Raw genomic sequence first — 19,951 nt, forward strand, 5'->3', positions numbered from 1 at the left:
AAGAAAACAGTGATGATCACCAAAAAAATTTTTATTTATTTATTTATTTATTTATTGAGATGGAGTCTCGCTCTGTCACCCAGGCTGGAGTGCAGTGGCACGATGTCGGCTCACTGCAACCTCCGCCTCCCGGGTTCAAGTGATTCTCCTGCCTCAGCCTCCTGAGTAGCTGGGATTACAGGCATGTGCCACCACACCTGGCTAATTTTCTATTTTTAGTAGAGACAGGGTTTCTCCATGTTGGTCAGGCTGGTCTTGAACTCCTGACCTCAGGTGATCCACCCGCCTCGGCCTCCCGAAGTGCTGGGATTACATTACAGGCGTGAGCCACCATGCCCGGCCTATCAAAAAAATAATTTATAAACCAGGTAAGGGCAATATTTATAAAGGCAAACACCACATAGATAACTTTTATAGGCAATAGAAATCTCTGAATTATACATATATTTTAAATTGCTTCGAGTAAAACCCAATGATTTTTATTTGAATTAATTTTATTTGAATTAAACACCACATGGTCATAAAAGGTACAGAGTTGAAAATTACCATACAAATATGAAAATTAAAAATAGGCCAGGCACGGTGGCTTATGCCTGTAATCCCAACACTTTGGGAGGCCAATGTGGGCGGATCATGAGGTCAAGAGATCGAGACCATTCTGGCTAACATGGTGAAACCCTGTCTCTACTAAAAATACAAAAATTAGCTGGGTGTGGTAGCGCATGCCTGTAGTACCAGCTACTTGGGAGCCTGAGGCAGAAGAATCACTTGAATCCGGGAGGCGGAGGTTGCAGTGAGCCGAGACTGTGCCACTGCACTCCTGCCTAGCAACAGAGCGAGACTCCATAATTAATAAATTAATAAATTAATAAATAAATGATGGAGGAGAACCTACATGAAAACACTCCCCAGTAAAATAGAGTTGAAAGAATAAAAAATTCTGATCTATAAAACACTGAATATAATATAGATGTATCATAAAAACAATCCTTTAACTACAGTTTTCAACTCTGACTATGTACTTAATGAAGATGTGGCATTTTGAATCCTTACATGCAAAGAAAATGCATCTCAATTAAAAAATGCTCTAATAAGAATGAAGCATTTCAATACAATTATTTATTACACAATGAGTAAATGTGAGCATTTTATTTCAGAAATTTTGAATTTGAAATCAGATAAATTTGACATAGAATATATCAGAAACTGAAAACACAGTAAGATGGCAGGAGGTTCTCTACCCACAACTTCTACAGTTATAAAAAAGCAGCAGTTATGTCCTGAAAAAAGGAACTTTATGGGAGCTTTGGAATCCATGTCAAGGGTTGTGAACCCAAGACTGAGGAGGGCTGTATTGAAAAGACATGCCCTTGCTTGAGTGGCATGCTTGCCCATCACAGTCCCAGCTCCAGAATAAAATATGTCCAATTTTCATTGTAGACTTAGCTGTAGACCATTTGGTTTTGTTCCTGCTACTAGCACCATCTGTGAAGACACCTAAACCAAGACACCTATGCCTCAGGTGAAAGGCCTTTAGAAGTTGGTTCTATCTGTGATCTCTGAATTAGCCCAAAATCCACCCTTTGCACGTATCAGTCATGGTGTGGAAGAAATCCTGCCCAGACACCCACAGAGAGAAACATCCATCTGTGCCCCTGGATGTAGGCTTGCCAATATTTATTTATGGTGGATCTTGACGTGGCACTATAACCTGATTCCAAGTCCATGCAACCAAAGTCCAGAAGAATTTTTTCCTAACCTGGGACCTACCAAAAGACACACCTGTATGTGCCCCTGTAGGCATGCTGGCTGACTTTATTCCCACTGTGAATCGTGAAGCAGTCCTATAACCAAGCTCTGGTCTCTGTCACCTAGAGTCTGAAAGAAGTCCTGCCAACCCAGAAATCTGGAGGGAGAAATGCCATGAACCCAAAAACAGACCTGAACACTTTGGTCTCAGCTGTGTATCCTGAAGCAGCCGCATGAATCAGTTTCACACCCTCTTAGCTGTGATCAAGGGTCAGTACTGCTCATTTAGGAACCTGTCCAATGACTAGGTTAGAGCATTTCCAAATACCTCGCAAGAGCGACACAGCGGGAGCCACACCTGCTCACATTGATTTGTATCAGCACCTTAATCTGCAGATATAACTGGAAGCTTTTTTCCTCAGTGCCAGTCATATTGATCAACATCTTGAAGAAAGTTCAGTCTTCTCAGAAAATAGATAGAATCCACAACTGTCTGATGCCCAGATAACAGGTCTCCCAAGCATGAATTTCACTGCAGACCCAGTAGGACTTATGTAACCTGGATCTGAAACACTTTGTTACAATCTCAGTGGAAATCTCATCAGCCCAGAATCCAACAGAAGATATTTACCTCCCCAAACTAGTCTATAATGACTGAAAGAGGTATTTACTCCTTCAGATGCAAGGACATCAAAACAAGGCTTCATGACTTATGAAGGATCAGGCAAACATAACACCACTAAAGGAAACTAAAAATGCTCCAGGAACCACTAACAATAACACACAGATCTAAGCCAGGTGTGGTAGCTCACGCCTGTAATCCCAGCACTTTGGAGGCCAAGGCGGGCATATCACCCAAGGTCAGGAGTTCGAGACCAGCCTGGCCAACATGGCAAGACCCCATCTCTACTAAAAATACAAAAATTAGCAGGGCGTGGTGGCATGTGCCTGCAGTCCCAGCCACCCAGGAGGCTGAGGCAGGAAAATCGCTGGAACCCAGGGGGCAGAGGCTGCAGTGAACTGAGATTGCGCCACTGCACTCCAGCCTGGGTGACAGAGCAAGACTCCGTCTAAAGAAAAAAAAAAAACAGATCTAAAAAATGCCTAACAGAAAATGTTCAGGGCAGCCAGAGAGAAAGGTCAGGTTACCCACAAAGGGAAGCCCATCAGACTAACAGCAGATCTCTCTGCAGAAACCCTACAAGCCAGAAGAAAGTGGGGGCCAATATTCAACATTCTTAAAGAAAATCATTTTCAACCCAGAATTTCATATCCAGCCAAAGCAAGCTTCATAAGCGAAGGAAAAATAAAATCCTTTACAAACAAGCAAATGCTGAGAGATTTTGTCACCACAAGGCCTGCCTTAGAAGAGCTCTTGAAGGATGGACATATGAAAAAGAAAAACCGGTACCACCCACTGCAAAAACATACCAAACTGTAAAGACCATCGACACTATGAAGAAACTGCACCAACTAATGGGCAAAATAACCAGCTAGCATCATAATGACAGTATCAAATTTACATGTAACAATATTAATCTTAAATGTAAAACGGCTAAATGCCCCAATTAAAAGACACAGACTGGAAAATTAGAGTCAAGACCCAACAGTGTGCTATATTGAGGAGACCCATCTCATGTGCAAAGACAAACACAGGCTCAAAATAACGGGAGGGAGGAATATTTACCAAGCAAATGGAAAGCAAAAAAAAAAGCAGCAGTTGCAATCCTAGTCTCTGATAAAACAGACTTTAAACCAACAAAGATAAAAAACAGAAGGGGTCAGGTGCAGTGGCTCACACCTGTAACTCCCAGCACTTTGAGAGGCCGAGGTGGACAGATCACGAGGTCAGGAGATCAAGACCATCCGTGGTTAACATGGTGAAACCCCATCTCTACTAAAAATACAAAAAATTAGCCGGGCGTGGTGGCGGGCGCCTGTAGTCCCAGCTACTCAGGAGGCTGAGGCAGGAGAATGGCGTGAACCCAGGAGGCGGAGCTTCCAGTGAGCTGAGATTGTGCCACTACACTCCAGCCTGGGCAAGAGAGCAAGACTCCGTCTCAAAAAACAAAAGGTGGGGAGGGGGCATTACCTAATGGTAAAGGGATGAATGCAACAAGAAGAGATAACTATCCTAAATATATATGCACCCAATACAGGAGCACCCAGATTCATAAAGCAAGTTTTTAGAGACCCACAAAGAGACTTAGACTCTCACACAATAATAATGGGAGACTTTAACACCCCACTGTCAATATTAGATCAATGAGACAGAAAATTAACAAGGATATTCAGGACTTGAACTCACCTCTGGACCAAGCAGACCTAATAGACATCGACAGAACTCTCCACCCCAAATCAATAGAACATACATTATTCTCGGCACCACATCGCACTTAATCTAAAGTTGACCACATAATTGGAAGTAAAACACACTTCAGCAAATGCAGAAGAACGAAAATTATAACAGTCTCTCAGACAACAGTGCAATCAAATTAGGACTCAGGATTAAGAAACTCAAAACCGCACAACTACATGGAAACTGAACAACTTGCTCCTGAATGACTACTGGGTAAATAATGAAATTAAGGTAGAAATAAATAAGTTCTTTGAAACCAATGAGAACAAAGACACAACCTACTAGAATCTCTGGTACACAGCCAAAGCAGTCTTTGGAGGGAAATCTATACCACTAAATGCCCACAAAAGAAAGCAGAAAAGACCTAAAATTGACACCTTATCATCACAATTAAAAGAACTAGAGAAGCAGGTGCAAACAAACTCAAAAGCTAGCAGAAGACAAGAAATAACTAAGATCAGAGCAGAACTGGAGGAAATAGAGACACGAAAGACCCTTTCAAAAAAAAAAAAATCAACAACTCCAGGAGGCGGTTTTTTGAAAAGATCAACAAAATAGATAGACCACTAGCAACACTACCAAAGAAGAAAAGAGAGAAGAATCAAATAGACACAATAAAAAATGATAAAGGGGATATCAACACTGATCCCACAGCAACAAACTACCATCAGAGAATATGATAAACAACTCTACGCAAATAAACTAGAAAATCCAGAAGAAATGGATAAATTCCTGGACACATACACCCTCCCAAGACTTAACCAGGAAGAAGTTGAACCCCTGAATAGACCAGTAACAAGTTCTGAAATTGAGGCAGTAATTAATAGCCTACCAACCAAAAAAAGCCACGACCAGATGGATTCACAGCCAATTCTACTAACGGTACAAAGGGGAGCTGGTACCATGCCTTCTGAAACTATTCCAAATAATAGAAAAAGAGGGACTCCTCCCTAACTCATTTTATGAGGCCAGCATCATCCTGATAACAAAGCCTGGCAGAGACACAACAAAAGAAAAAATTTCAGGCCAATATCCCCGATGAACATCGATGTGAAAATCCTCAATAAAATACTGGCAAACCAAATGAATCCAGCAGCGCATCAAAAAGCTTATCCGCCATGATCAACTCGGCTTCATCCCTAGCATCAAACACTAGTTCAACATAACGCCAATCAATAAATGTAATCAATTACATAAACAGAACTGATGACAAAAACCACATGATTATCTCAATAGATGCAGAAAGGGCCTTCAATAAAATTCAACACCCCTTCATGCTAAAAACTCTCAATCAACTAGGTACTGATGGAATGTATCTCAAAATAATAAGAGCTATTTATGACAAACACAGCCAATATTATACTGAATGGGCAAAAGCTGGAAGCATTCCCTTTGAAAACCGGGACCAGACAAGGATGCCCTCTCTCACCACTCCTACTCAAAATAGTATTGGAAAGCCGGGTGTGGTGGCTCATGCCTGTAATCCCAGCACTTTGGGAGGCTGAGGTGGGTGGATCACTTGAGGTCAGGAGTTCAAGACCAGCCTGACCAATATGGTGAAACCCTGTCTCTACCAAAAATACAAAACTTAGCCAGGCGTGGTGGCACATGCCTGTAATCCCAGCTACTCGGGAGGCTGAGGCAGGAGAATTGCATGAACCCAGGAGATGGAGGTTGCAGTGAGCCAAGATCACGCCACTGCACTCCAACCTAGGTGACAAAGCAAGACTCCATCTCAAAAAAAAAAAAAAAAATAGTATTGGAAATTCTGGCCAAGGCAATTAGGCAAGAGAAAGAAAGAAAGGGTATTCAAATAGGAAGACAGGAAGTCAAATTGTCTCTGTTTGCAGATGACATGATTGTATATTTAGAAAACCCAATCGTCTCAGCCCAAAATCTCCTTAAGCTGATATGCAACTTCAGCAGTCTCAGGATACAAAACTGATTTGTAAAAATCACAACATTCCTATATACCAATAATAGACAAACAGAGAGCCAAATCATGAGTGAACTCCCATTCACAACTGCTACAAAAAGAATAAAATACCTAGGAATACAATTTACAAGGGATGTAAAAGACCTCTTCAAGGAGAACTACAAACCACTGCTCAAGGAAATAAGAGGACACAAACAAATGGAAAAACATTCCATGCTCATGGATAGAAAGAATCAATTATCATGAAATGGCCATACTGCCCAAAGTAATTTATAGATTCAATGCTATTCCCATCAAGCTACCACTGACTTTCTTCACAGAATTGGAGAAAACTACTTTAAATTTCATATGGAACCAAAAATAGCCCATATAGTCAAGACAATCCTAAGCAGAAAGAACAAAGCTGGAGGCATCAAGCTACCTGACTTCAAACTATACTACAAGGCTACAGGAACCAAAACAGCATGGTACTGATACCAAAACAGAGATACAGACCAATGGAACAGAACAGATGCCTCAGAAATAACACCACACATCTACAACCATCTGATCTTCGACAAACCTGACAAAAACAAGCAACAGGGAAAGGATTCCCTATTTAATAAATGGTGTTGGGAAAACTGGCTAGCCATATGCAGAAAACTGAAACTGGACCCCTTCCTTACACCTTATACAACAATTAACTCAAGATGGATTAAAGACGTAAATGTAAGGCCTAAAATCATAAAAACCCTAGAAGAAAACCTAGGCAATACCATTCAGGACACGGGCACAGGCAAAGACTTCATGACTAAAACACCAAAAGCAATGGCAACAAAAGCCAAAATTGACAAATGGGACCTAATTAAACTAAAGAGCTTCTGCACAGCAAAAGAAGTTATCATCAGAGTGAACAGGCAACCTACAGAATGGGAGAAAATTTTTTTGCAATCTACCCATCTGACAAAGGAATAATATCCAGAAACTACAAAGAACTTAAACAAATTTACAAGAGAAAACCAAACCACCCCATCAAAAAGTGGGCAAAGGATATGAACAGACAGTTCTCAAAAGAAGACATTTATGTGGCCAACAAACATATGAGAAAAAGCTCATCATCACTGGTCGTTAGAGAAATGCAAATCAAAACCACAATAAGATACCATCTTATGCCAGTTAGAATGGCAATCATTAAGAAGTCAGGAAACAATAGGTGCTGGAGAGGATGTGGAGAAATAGGAATGCTTTTACACTGTTGGTGGGAGTGTAAGCTAGTTCAATCATTGTGGAAGACAGTGTGGTGATTCCTCAAGGATCTAGACCCAGAAATACCATTTGACCCCATAATCCCATTACTGGATATATACCCAAAGGATTATAAATCATTCTACTACAAAGACACATGAACACGTATTTTTATTGCAGCACTGTTTACAGTAGCAAAGATTTGGAACCAACCCAAATGCCCATCAATGGTAGACTGGATAAAGAAAATGTGGCACATATACACCATGGAATGCTATGGAGCCATAAAAAAGGATGAGTTCATGTCCTATGCAGGGACATGGATGAAGCTGGAAACCATCATTCTCAGCAAACTAACACAAAGACAGGAAACCAAACACTGCATGTTCTCACTCCTAAGTGGGAGTTGAACAATGAGAACACATGGACACACCAAGGGAAACATCACACACCGGGACGTGTAAGGGAATGGGGGGGCTAGGGGAGGGATAGCATTAGGAGAAATACCTAATGTAGATGACGGGTTGATGGGTGCAGCAAACCACCATGGCATGTGTATACCTATGTAGCAAACCTGCACATTCCACACATATACCTCAGAACTTAGAGCATAATAATAAAAAATAAATTGCTAATACAGATGAAAAAAATGGCTAACAGAGAATTCAAAATAATTATCTTAAAAAATCTCGGTAAGATGCAAAAGTACAAAGATTACTAAATTTTTTGCAACAATGTATGAAGAAAATCAATTATAATAAAGAGAAATCATTAAGGAACCAAGGAGATATGCTGAAGCACACAATAGTAGAACTAAAAAATTTTAACAGAAAGCTTTAACAAGGAGACTCAGTTATACAGAGGATAAAATCAGCAAACTTTAAAGTCATTTGAGGCTGGGTGCGGTTGCGCACACCCGTAATCCCAGCACTTTGGGAGGCCAAGGCGGGTGGATCACCTGAGGTCAGGGGTTCAAGACCAGCCTGGCCAACATGGTGAAACCCATCTCTACTAAAAATACAAAAATTGGCTGGACATGGTGGCAGGTGCCTGTAATCCTAGCTACTTGGGGGCTGAGGCAGGAGAATCGCTTGAACTTGGGAGGCAGAGATTGCAGTGAGCCGAGATCACACCACTGCACTCCAGCCTGGGCTACAGAGCGAGACTCCACCTCAAAAAAAAAAAAAAAAAAAAAAAAAAAAAAAAAGTCATTTGAAAGTTCCTAATTAAAAAAGAAAAAAATGAAAGAGTGAATAAAGCATATAGCTTCAATAATCTGTTAATGGTACATAATAATATAATATAAAAAGATGTAAAGTGTGACATAAATAGTGTGTTGAAGGGAGTAAAACTGTTTAATATTTTTATACATAGAGGTTAACTTTTGCTTGAGGCCAGGAGTTCAAAACCAGTTGGTCAATATAGCAGGACCCTGTCTCTAAAATAAATACAGGAATAAAATAAAATAAAGATTTCAGAATGCTATTTAGTCTTTTTTTAAAAAGCAGCAGCTGGGGCTGGGCACGGTGGCTCACGCCTGTAATCCCAGCACTTTGGGAGGCCGAGGCAGGAGGATCACGAGGTCAGGAGATCGAGACCATCATGGCTAACACGGTGAAACCCTGTCTCTACTAAAAATACAAAAAAACAAAATTAGCCAGGTGTGGTGGCAGGTGCCTGCAGTCTCAGCTACTCGGGAGGCTGAGGCAGAAGAATTGCTTGAACCCAGGAGACGGAGGTTGTGGTGAGCCAAGATCGTGCCCCTGGACTCCAGCCTGGGTGATAGAGCAAGATTCCATTAAAAAAAAAAAAAAAAAAAAAAAAAAAAAAAACAGCAGCTGGGCCTGATGATACATGCCTGTAAACCTAGCACTTTGGGAGGCCATGGCAGGTGGATTTCTGGAGCCCAGGAATTCAAGATCAGCCTGAGCAACATAGCAAAACCCTGTCTCTACAAAAAAATACCAAAAAACTTAGCTGGACCTGGTGGCGTGTACTTGTATTCCCAGCTACTTGGGAGGCTGAGATGGGAAAATTGTTTGATATTGGAGAGTTGAGGCCGAACTGAGCTGTGAATGCACCACTGCACTACAGCCTGGGAAACAAAGCAAGACCCTATGTGAATAAAAAAGAAGTTAGATTGTTATCTTAAGCTAGGCTTTTGTTTTTTGTTTTTGAGACGGAGTCTCACTCTGTCGCCCAGGCTGGAGTGCAGTGGTGCCATCTCGGCTTACTGCAAGCTCCGCGCCCTGGGTTCACGCCATTCTCCTGCCTCAGCCTCCCAAGTAGCTGGGACTACAGGCATCCACCACCACGCCCGGCTAATTTTTTTGTATTTTTAGTAGAGATGGGTTTCCACCATGTTAGCCAGGATGGTCTCGATCTCCTGACCTCATGATCGGCCTCGTGATCGGCCTCCCAAAGTGCTGGGATTACAGGCGTGAGCCACTGTGCCTGGCCAAGCTACGCTTTTATAATTATGAGATATTTTATGTCTCTTGGAAATTACAAAAAAAACAAAACAAAACTGTAGTAGATACACACACGAAAAAGGAAAACAAAGCATGTAACAATAGAAACAAAACAACTCAACACTACACAAGGGAAGACAGCATGAAAGAATTAAAAAACATAAACTACTACATGGTCAGAAAACAATGAACAAAATGGTAGTCATAAGTTATTTCTCTGCCTTTTATCTTTTTTGTTGTCGTTTTTCTTTTCTTTTTTTTTTTTTTGAGGTGGAGTCTCACTCTGTCGTTCAGGCTGGAATGCAGTGGCACGATCTTGGCTCACTGCAACCTCCGCCTCCAGGGTTGAAGCGATTCTCTTGCCTCAGCCTCAGTTATTAAAAGAAAACTGCAGAACTCCTCGTTGGTTTTCCTTTACCTAATGATTTCTGTGAAGTGAGACTTGGGTAGTAAGAAAAAGGAATTAGACACTCTACCTGCCACCCTGCATGCGTGTGCACTCGCACACATGCTGTCTTCATGTAATCCAGTACCTTTACTTTCCTTTGAAACTGGTAAGGTTAAAATGGGGGGAAATCCTATATGTTTGCAATAATACCTTTTTGGAAAATTTAAGAAATCAAACTCCCCAGGCTCTCCATCTTCATTTATGCTTGAGTTGTTATGTGCTTTGAACTCTGATTATCAGAAGTTTTACTAAAATGTTGAAGAAATAATTCACTTTCATCTGCTTTCTACATTTTGTACATCTCAGTTCATAAAGGAAATCTTGTTGATAGTGTAGTTTTCTAAATGCTGCAAATTTGCAGCCATTACCACTACCAAAGAAGTCTGAATGAGGGATTTTTTTCTTTGTTAAAATAGTTCCTGTTTCTGTAGAAATTTCATTTGTAGATTAAACTGCGATGGATGAGATATCAAAAAAACAAAGAAAGAAAGTGACATCTCAGGAGAAATCACTCATTATGGCAAAGAGAGTACCAAAGGCAATGGTATTAAATGATTCATGAGAATCCAACCATATAATCCAGCACCTCCCACCAGGCCCCACCTACAACATTCAGGCTTACAATTTGATGTGAGATTTGAATGGCGCCACAGATCCAAACCATATTACTTACAAAAGCCAAAAAGTGAAAAACCTCAAACATCCTTCAACAGATGAATAATTTAAAAGGATGCGGCTTGGCCGGGCGCGGTGGCTCACGCCTGTAATCCCAGCACTTTGGGAGGCCAAGGCAGGCAGATCACAAGGTCAGGAGATAGAGATCATCCTGGCTAACACGGTGAAACCCCGTCTCTACTAAAAATACAAAAAAAAAAATTAGCCGGGCGTGGTGGCAGGTACCTGTAGTCCCAGCTGGAGGCTGACGCAGGAGAATGGTGTGAACCCAGGAGGTGGAGCTTGCAGTGAGCCGAGATTGCGCCACTGCACTCCAGCCTGGGTGACAGAGCAAGACTCCATCTCAAAAAAAACAAAAACAAAAACAAAAACAAAAGGATGTGGCTTACATGGCTTACACATACAATGAAAAATTCTTTAGAATCAAATGAAAATATCTTGTCGGATCATACAATAAGGATAAATCTTAAAGCCATTATTTTAATAAGACACTATTTAGACACCATTATTTAATAAGACACTAACAAAGTGACAGTGTATGATTCCACTTACATAAGATATTTTAAGTAGTAAATTCCTAGAAAACATAAGTAGAATGGTGCTTGCCTATAGTTAGGGTTGTGAAACCTCAGTGGAGTCAAAGACCAAGGAAGGGTTATTTGGAAAAAGCAGGCCCTCACCCAGGTGGCCAACTCCAGAGCCCATAGACATGGCTACAGACAAGAAAATGGTGCATGCAGCTTGGTCTTACTGAGGATTATGAAGCAGTTCTCAATCTCAGCTATAGTCCAGAAATGGTCCTTCCCATCAAGAGACCTGCAGGAAGACACACCCAGCCATGACCCTGGAGGCAGGCCTGCAGATCCTGGCCTCAGTTGTGCTCCTTGAAGCAGCCCTGTGACTCAGTTCAAGCCATTTGTAGTCACAGTCCGTGGCCACTCGTACACACTCAGAGGCCCACAGAGAGACCTATAAAAACTGTTCCCAGGGGCTGGGCACGGTGGCTCACGCCTGTAAGCCCAGCACTTTGGGAGGCCGAGGCGGGCAAATCAGGAGGTCAGGAGATCAAGACCAGCCTGGCTAACACAGTGAAACCCCGTCTCTACTAAAAATACAAAAAATTAGCCGAGCGTGCCGGGTGCGGTGGCTCACACCTGTAATCCCAGCACTTTGGGAGGCCGAGGCGGGCGGATCACGAGGTCAGGAGATCGAGACCGCGGTGAAACCCCGTCTCTATTAAAAATACAAAAATTTAGCCTGGCACGGTGACGGGCGCCTGTAGTCCCAGCTACTTGGGGGGCTGAGGCAGGAGAATGGCATGAACCCAGCAGGCGGAGCTTGCAGTGAGCTGAGATAGCGCCACTGCACTCCAGCCTGGGTGACAGAGTAAGACTCCGACTCAAAAAAAAAAAAAAAATTAGCTGGGTGTGATGGAAGCGCCTGTACTCCCAGCTAGTTGGGAGGCTGAGGCAGGAGAATCGCTTGAACCTGGGAGGCGGAGGTTGCAGTGAGCCAAGCTCATGGCACTACACTCCAGCCTGGGCGACAGAACCAGACTCTGTCACAAAAAAAAGAAAAAAAAAAAACTGTTCCCAGGTAGTCAGTAAAAGCTAAACCCATTTATACACCTGGTATTTGGGCCATCATATGCAGACAAATTTCAAAACCCAATCCTACTGCCTGCCATATAGATTAATGTCCTCAAGGAAATCTAATCTTTCCAGGGCCCAGAAAGAATCTGTGACTGTCTAAATCTCTGGTAACACAACCCTCAAAGGCAGGCCACACAGCAGACCCAGCAGCACCCTTGAGACTCAGCTACAACCCTTCTTCTCTGCAACCCCAGAGGTAATCTCATCAGCCTGGGGACCCAACAAAAGGAGATGTTTACCTGTCAAAAAACAGATTATACAAACTGTAATCATTGTTAAATCCTTAAAATATACAGACACAGGTCTGCTTCAGGGACCACAGCTGAAGCCAAGATCTGCAAGCATGCCTCCAGGACCACAGCTTCTATCTTAACATTATTACCAAAAGTTTGTATCAGAACAATTAGGCAAGAAAAAGGAGAACAAAGCTCTGCTGCATGCAAAAGAAGAAAAAATGTTACTGTTTGTAGATAATATGATCATGCATATATATGAAACCCTAGGGTAGAATAACAAAAACTGAACTAATAAAAGCATTCATTAAGGTATCAGGATACATAACCAACATGTAAATACTTGCGGGTTTTTTTGTGTGTGTTTTTGAAACATGGTCTCACTCTGAGGCCCAGGCTCATCTCAAACTCCTGTGCTCAAGTGATCCACATGCCTTGGCCTCTGAAAGTGCTGGGATTACAAAAATGAACCACTACACCTGCCCCAACATACAAATATTTGTTTCATTTCCATAAAGTAACAACAAAATTTCCCAAAAAAAAGAAAAAAATTCAATTTACAATACTATAAAAATAAGAAATTCAAAATAAATTTAACAAATGAAATAAAAAATTTATACACTAAATACAATAAAGCACAAAATCTAGTGTATAACAATAAATGTATACACTAAATACAATAATGACAGAAATTGAAGCAGACACAAACACATATTTCATTAGGATCACTAATATTGTCAAAGTATATTATCGAAAGTGATTTGTAGATTCAAACGCGATCCCTATCAAAATTTTAGTGTCATTTTTCACAGTAATAGAAAACACAATTGTAAAATTTAAGTGTAACCTTAAACAACTTTAAATAATCTGAGCCATCGTGAGAAAGAACAAAGCTAGGGGCATCACACTTCTTAATTTTAAACTTTATGTAAAGGTTGTAGTAAGCAAAAGAGTATGGCATGTGCATAAACACACATACAAAAACCAATGAACAGAATAGAGAGCCCAGACACAAATCCATGCATACAAGGTCAACGAATTTTGGCAAGGGGATCATGAATATACAATTCAGAAATTATAGTCTTGTCAATACATGGTGCTAGAAAAACTGGAGAGCCACAAGCAAAAGAATAAAAGTAGAACTTTTTTTTTGAGATGGTCTCGTTCTGTTGCCCAGACTGGAGTGCAGTGGCGCCATCTCGGCTCACTGCAAGCTCCCGCCTCACGGGTTCACGCCATTCTCCTGCCTCAGCCTCCCGAGTAGCTAGGACTACAGGCATCCGCCACCATGCCCAGCTAATTTTTTGTATTTTTAGTAGAGACGGGGTTTCACCACGTTAGCCAGGATGGTCTCCATCTCCCGACCTCGTGACCCACCTGCCTCTGCCTCCCAAAGTGCTGGGATTACAGGCGTGAGCCACTGTGCCTGGCAAAAGTAGACCATTGTCTTATACCATACCCCAAAACTAACTCAAAATGAAACACTTACACGTAAGACAAAAACCTTAGAACTCCTGAAGAAAACATATGGAAAAACCTTGATACTGGTCTTGGCAATAATTTTTTGATATGCCATCAAAAGCAAAGCAACAACAAAAAATACAAACAAGTGGGATTGTATCAAAGTAAACTGCTTCTTCACAGCAAAGAGAAACAAAATTTCTAAAAACTCTACAGGATAGAAATATTTGTGAGCGATATACCTGATAACAAGTTAATTTTGGGAGAACAAGGCGGGAGGATCACTTGAGGTCAGGAGATCGAGACCGGCCTGACAAACATAGAGAAACCCCATCTCTACTAAAAATACAAAATTAGCCAAGTCTGGTGGTGCATGCCTGTAATTCCCAGCTACTTGGGAGGCTGAGGCAGAAGAATCGCTTGAACCCGGGAGGCAGAGATTGCAGTGAGCCGAGATCATGCTACTGTACTCCAGCCCGGGCAACAAGAGCAAAACTCTGTCTCAAAAAATAAAATAAAATAAAATAGAAGGCTGGGCGCAGCAGCTCACACCTGTAATTCCAGCAATTTGGGAGGCCAAGAGATCGAGACCATCCTGGCCAACATGGTGAAACCCCAGCTCTACTAAAAAATACAAAACTTAGCTGGGTGTGGTGGTGTGCACCAGGAATCACAGCTACTCGGGAGGCTAAGGCAGGAGAATTGCTTGAACCCAGGAGGCGGAGTTAGCAGTGAGCTGAGATCATGCCACCGCACTGTAGCCTGGTGACAGAGGAAGACTCTGTCTCAAAAAAAAGAAAAGAAGTTAATATCCATATCCAAAATGTTTAAGAAACTTCTGCAATTCAAAGCAAAACAATAATAATGATGATAACCCATTCAAAAATGGGCAAAAGGTTAGATTTTTTTTCCCAAAGACATACATACAAGGTATATGCTGTATGCTGTTAGTGAGATGTAAATTGATAAAATCATCATAAAAACCAGTAAAAAATAAAAATGGACATATCATATAATCCAGCAATACCACTTCTGGTCATACTACCAAAGGAAATTAAATTAACACCTTGAAGAAATATCTTCAGCCCCATGTTCATTGTAGTATTTTTACAATAGCCAAAATATACAGTGTATATATACACAGTAGAATATTATTCAGCCATAAGAGAAAAGAAAATCTAGTCTTTTACAACATGGATAGACTTGGAGGACATGATGCTAAATGAAATTAGCCAAACACAGACAGACAAAGAAACTGCTTCTTTTTACATAGACGGGTAAATCTAAAAATGTAAACTCATAAAAGCAGAAAGTAGAATGGCGATTGTTAGTGCCTAAGGGAGGGAATATGAGATGTTCAAAGAGTATAAATTTTTAGTTATAAGTTGAGTAAGTTGAATAAGGAGAAACCTAAGGAGAAACCTAATGCTAATGTACATTAGCATTAGATTAGCAAAACAGTATTCCATTTATAATTAATAATACTGTAATGTATGCTTACAATTTGCTAGGACACTAGGCCTTAAGTGTTCTTATTACCAAAAAAATCATGATCTATATGAGGTAATAGATATGTTGATCAAATTGATTATATTTTATTTTACAATAAAATATATGCATATATTACAAAATATATGCATATCAAATCATTACATTGTACACATTAAATATAGTTAAACAATTTTTATTTAACAGAAAAATCCATGTCACACAAACACAAATGAAGAGTAAGTCCTCACTTAATGTTCAAAACAGGTTCTTGAAAACTGCAACTTTATATGAAGCAATGTTGCTATATACCAAACATAACTCGTTTGTATCAATTAAACTTTGCTAAAATTATTATTTTTTGTTTTTTGGTTTTTTTGAGACGGAGTTTTGCTCTTGTCGCCCAGACAGGAGTTCAATGGCGCAATCTCGGCTCACTGCAACCTCTGCCTCCCAGGTTCAAGTGATTCTCCGCCTAAGCCTCCCAAGTAGCTGGATTACAGGCACCTGCCACCATGCCCAGCTAGTTTTTTGTATTTTTAGTAGAGACAGGGTTTTTGCCATGTTGGCAAGGCTGGTCTCAAACTCCTGACCTCCTGATCTGCCCACCTCAGCCTCCCAAAGTGCTGGGATTACAGGCGTGAGCCACTGCACCCAGCCCTAAAATTCATTTTCCTAAATGATATGTTGCTTCACTTAGTTTCTGAGAATCTATCAACAATGTTAAGAATTTACTATACACATATATAACTTACATAGCTGTGTGTGTGAGACACACATTTTTATATAGATATATCTCAAAAGACATTCTACAAAAATAGAAAATAAAACTCAGAGGGAGTATTAGGAATTATGCATTAAAGTTATCCTCACCTAGGGAGACCAGGTTTCTGTAGTTCTCCAACATCACATCTCTATACAAATTCTGCTGGGCAGGGTCCAGGCATTTCCACTCTTCTGGAGAGAATTCTATGGCCACATCCCTGAATGTTAAGGGTTCCTGAAAATACATATGTATCAAGTGACAGAGGTCTTAATTTGACTACAGGTGAAATGTGTTAAGAGAACCAGTTCTGACATGTGACTGACTGGGATTATCTGATAAAACAACTTTCAACACAGTAATGTTCTCTAAAGTATTCTATAGCTCTGCGGAAAAAGGAAGGCATTCCAACAGTTTCTGTTCCTGCAATACAAATAATGGGCTACACTGACCTGCCCCTACCAAAACCAAGCAGAGTAGGCCCTGTGACCTCCTGAAAAACAGGTTGAACTCACCTCTCATGAAAATATCTGGAAGTCCTCACGCTTGACCTTGGCCTTGCTATAATATGCGAGGAACTTAATTTAAAAAACAGAAATGTTTCCACCCAGAACAATAGACAGGATGTGAGGGGAGGGCACAGGTGATGATTTCACTTCAAATTGTCCGTGTGATCCTACGGGAAGACTGGGCTGAGAGTCACTTAGCTAAGCACTGCCTCTCAAGCTTCAATGCGCATATCAATTATTTGATGTTAAAGGCCTCACTGTACCAAAATTTTGCAGGTTTGAAAAGAGTCCATGAGTTAGCGTCTTTTATCAAGTCTCCTGTTAACGGTGATGCTCCTCCACCTGGACCCATTATAGTACTACTGGGCTAGAGAAAGCAGACACAGCACACAGAGTCCCTTACCCCAACACAAACGCTTTTCATCCCAAGACAAGACCACCAATCATCATCCTGATGCCACTCGGGAGCAGCCACGCGGAGGAGGCGCACAGGGCAAGGGGACTGGTGGGAAAGTTGGGGCGGGCTGGTGATTCGCTTCACTTCCTCACACACCTCACAGAAGTCTTTTTTTTCAAGACCCGCTGGCAGCCCCCAAGCCACGAGCCACAGCCGGCGCTGCCCCATTAATGAGTCCCCGTTTGCTCACATGAACTCTTATGTTTTGATGGGGCCTCGATCTCATTCCGTAAAGTAGGGACAGGACCCCTGGACCACAGCTCCTCCCACGCGGTGCCTGCGCACGCCGCACCTGGCGTCTTCCCGATGAGCTCCTCCTCACCCCACAGCCCGAGGAAGGTGCGGGGCTGCGGCACAGAGCTGCACAAGGAGGGCTGCAGGCTGGGCCAGAGCAGCCTTGCGGGGACCCCGACAGGAGCGCGGGTCCCTCACCGGAGGGGACTGAGGACCGAGGGCTAAGCGGCGGCAGCGGGGACTCCGTTCGCAGACTCAGTCCCGCCGCCGCCATTTGCCGCCGGTTCTGATGAGGCCTCCCCAGCCTTGGGACGCCCTGCCCCGCACACTCACCATTTCTCAGCTTCAAGGGTGTCGCGAAGTCTTAGCTACGAATCATCCAATACCCGCAGGTTACAGAGCGATGAAGGCTGAGGCTCTGGCAAGATCACCGAGGCCTCCCTGAGGGGTGGAAGCAGGGAAGTGAGGCCCTAACCGAGCTCAGGATGAAGCAACAGGCCAAGGCCGCCGAAGATTCCCGGATGCCGCCCCCTCCTCTCAGGCTGCGCGCCTGATTGGGCAGTTCTCAGTCAAGCGCTCTGATTGGATATGGGTCCAGGCTTCACGCCCTCAGGCTTTGAATGACAGAAATTGTGACCATACAGTGCACTGAATGAGGCAAGAGTGACAGACTAATACCTCCAGGCACTTTCAGGCGGCGCTTAATCTCTGTGCTAGGCTTGGCTCTGCACAGGGTTCATTTTAACCTTCTGGTGTGTAACGTTACGTCAATTTATAAATTGTGCACGCGCGCGCGCACACACACACAGACACACTTGTTCACAAATGGAAACAATATAGTGACAATTATTTTAATATTTTACATTTCATAACCTTTCTGGCCTATGGTGTTTTGAGTAGGACACCTGAGATTTGAAGAGGAAAGCAAACCTCTAAAAAACAAAATGTTAGGCTGAGCACGGTTGCTCACGCCAGTAATCCCAAAGCTTTGGGAGCCCGAGGTGGGGGGATCACGGGGTGAGGAGTTCAAGACCAGCCTGGCCAAGATGGTGAAACCCCGTCTCTACTAAAAAATATAAAAATTAGCCAGGCATGGTGGTGGGCGCCTGTAATCCCAGCTACTCATGAAGCTGAGGCAGGAGAATCGCTTGAACCTGGGGGGTGGAGGTTGCAGTGAGCTGAGATCGCGCCACTGCACGCCAGCCTGGGCGACAGAGTGAGACTCCGTCTCAAAAAATAAACAAATAAATGAATAAAATGTTGGCCGGGCGCAGTGGCTCACGCCTGTAATCCCAGCACTTTGGGAGGCCGGGGCGGGTGGATCACGAGGTCCGGAGATCGAGAGCATCCTGGCTAACACGGTGAAACCCCGTCTCTATTCAAAATACAAAAATTAGCCGGGCGTGGTAGGGGGCGCCTGTAGTCCCAGCTACTCGGGAGGCTGAGGCAGGAGAATGGCGTGAACCCAGGAGACGGAGCTTCTTGTTAGTTGAGATGACGCCACTGCTCTCCAGGCTGGGTGACAGAGCCAGACTCCGTCTCAAAAAAAAAAACTAGCTTTATCTAATATGAATTTTTTTTAGCCTAATCATTTAGTTATTTTACTTTTGACTGCCTTAGTTCATCAGCAATTGTTAGTAATATTTTGGCCTTTATATTACAAGTCATAATACTCTTTGCAGACTTACTAATTTTTTTTTTACTGTAAACCATCACCCTCTACAGGGAAGTGTTTGCTATGCCCCTCCTAGATTTAAACCTCAAAGTCATAATCTAAGTATTGATCTCTCTCTCTAATACTCATTGTGTTCACAGTATCTCTTAATCAGCAAGCATCTCACTTTGGTCCTAATCTACTTTCTGTGGAACTATGCAACCTAATGCTCTATGGTCATTACTCATACTTCTGGCTAAAATCACCTTCATATGCACTAATTGTCAACAACCTTTTTTTAGCACTCTATAGGCAGCTCCACAACTACTAAAGTCTACCAATTCTTCTTATGCCTCAACCTGTTAGCTATGCATGAATTCCTCTTCATTCAGGGTAGGAATATCCTACTTGGTCATAGTACAAGAATGGCCAACCTCTTAGTCCCAATATAGCTTCAACTACCATCGAGACCTCACTATACCAAAGCTTCCCCCTACTAACGTGCTATTTCTAACACAAGCTAAAGCAGCCTTTAAAGATTTTCTTAAGCCCACCCCCACCGTTTTAAGCCCCTTGTTCTCCTGTTACCCTTATTGACCTGACTCCTCTGTACATCTATGCTACCATAAATTCCAGAA

At 42.3% G+C, this 19,951-nt stretch overlaps 1 protein-coding gene across 4 annotated transcripts in view; it reads right to left on the minus strand.

The window, feature by feature from the left end:
- ZNF721 (zinc finger protein 721) overlaps window positions 1-19,951 on the minus strand; it is a 58,614-nt gene that overhangs the window by 16,015 nt on the left and 22,648 nt on the right. Inside the window, exons 1-2 of one of the 4 annotated variants that reach the window (XM_063808495.1) lie at window positions 17,993-18,507; window positions 16,570-16,696 (exon numbers count right to left, since the gene is read on the minus strand). The exons of 1 other annotated variant lie outside the window; for it this stretch is intronic. In XM_063808495.1, the coding sequence (XP_063664565.1) occupies window positions 16,570-16,696; window positions 17,993-17,995 (130 nt within the window). In that variant the 5' untranslated portion in view covers window positions 17,996-18,507. Of the gene's footprint in view, window positions 1-16,569; window positions 16,697-17,992; window positions 18,508-19,951 lie in introns of those variants that run through there. 2 more of the 4 variants (XM_009447167.5, XM_009447169.5) reach the window with 2 other exon arrangements.

This window comes from Pan troglodytes, chromosome 3 (assembly GCF_028858775.2).
Source record: "Pan troglodytes isolate AG18354 chromosome 3, NHGRI_mPanTro3-v2.0_pri, whole genome shotgun sequence".
Taxonomy (NCBI): Eukaryota; Metazoa; Chordata; class Mammalia; order Primates; family Hominidae; genus Pan; species Pan troglodytes.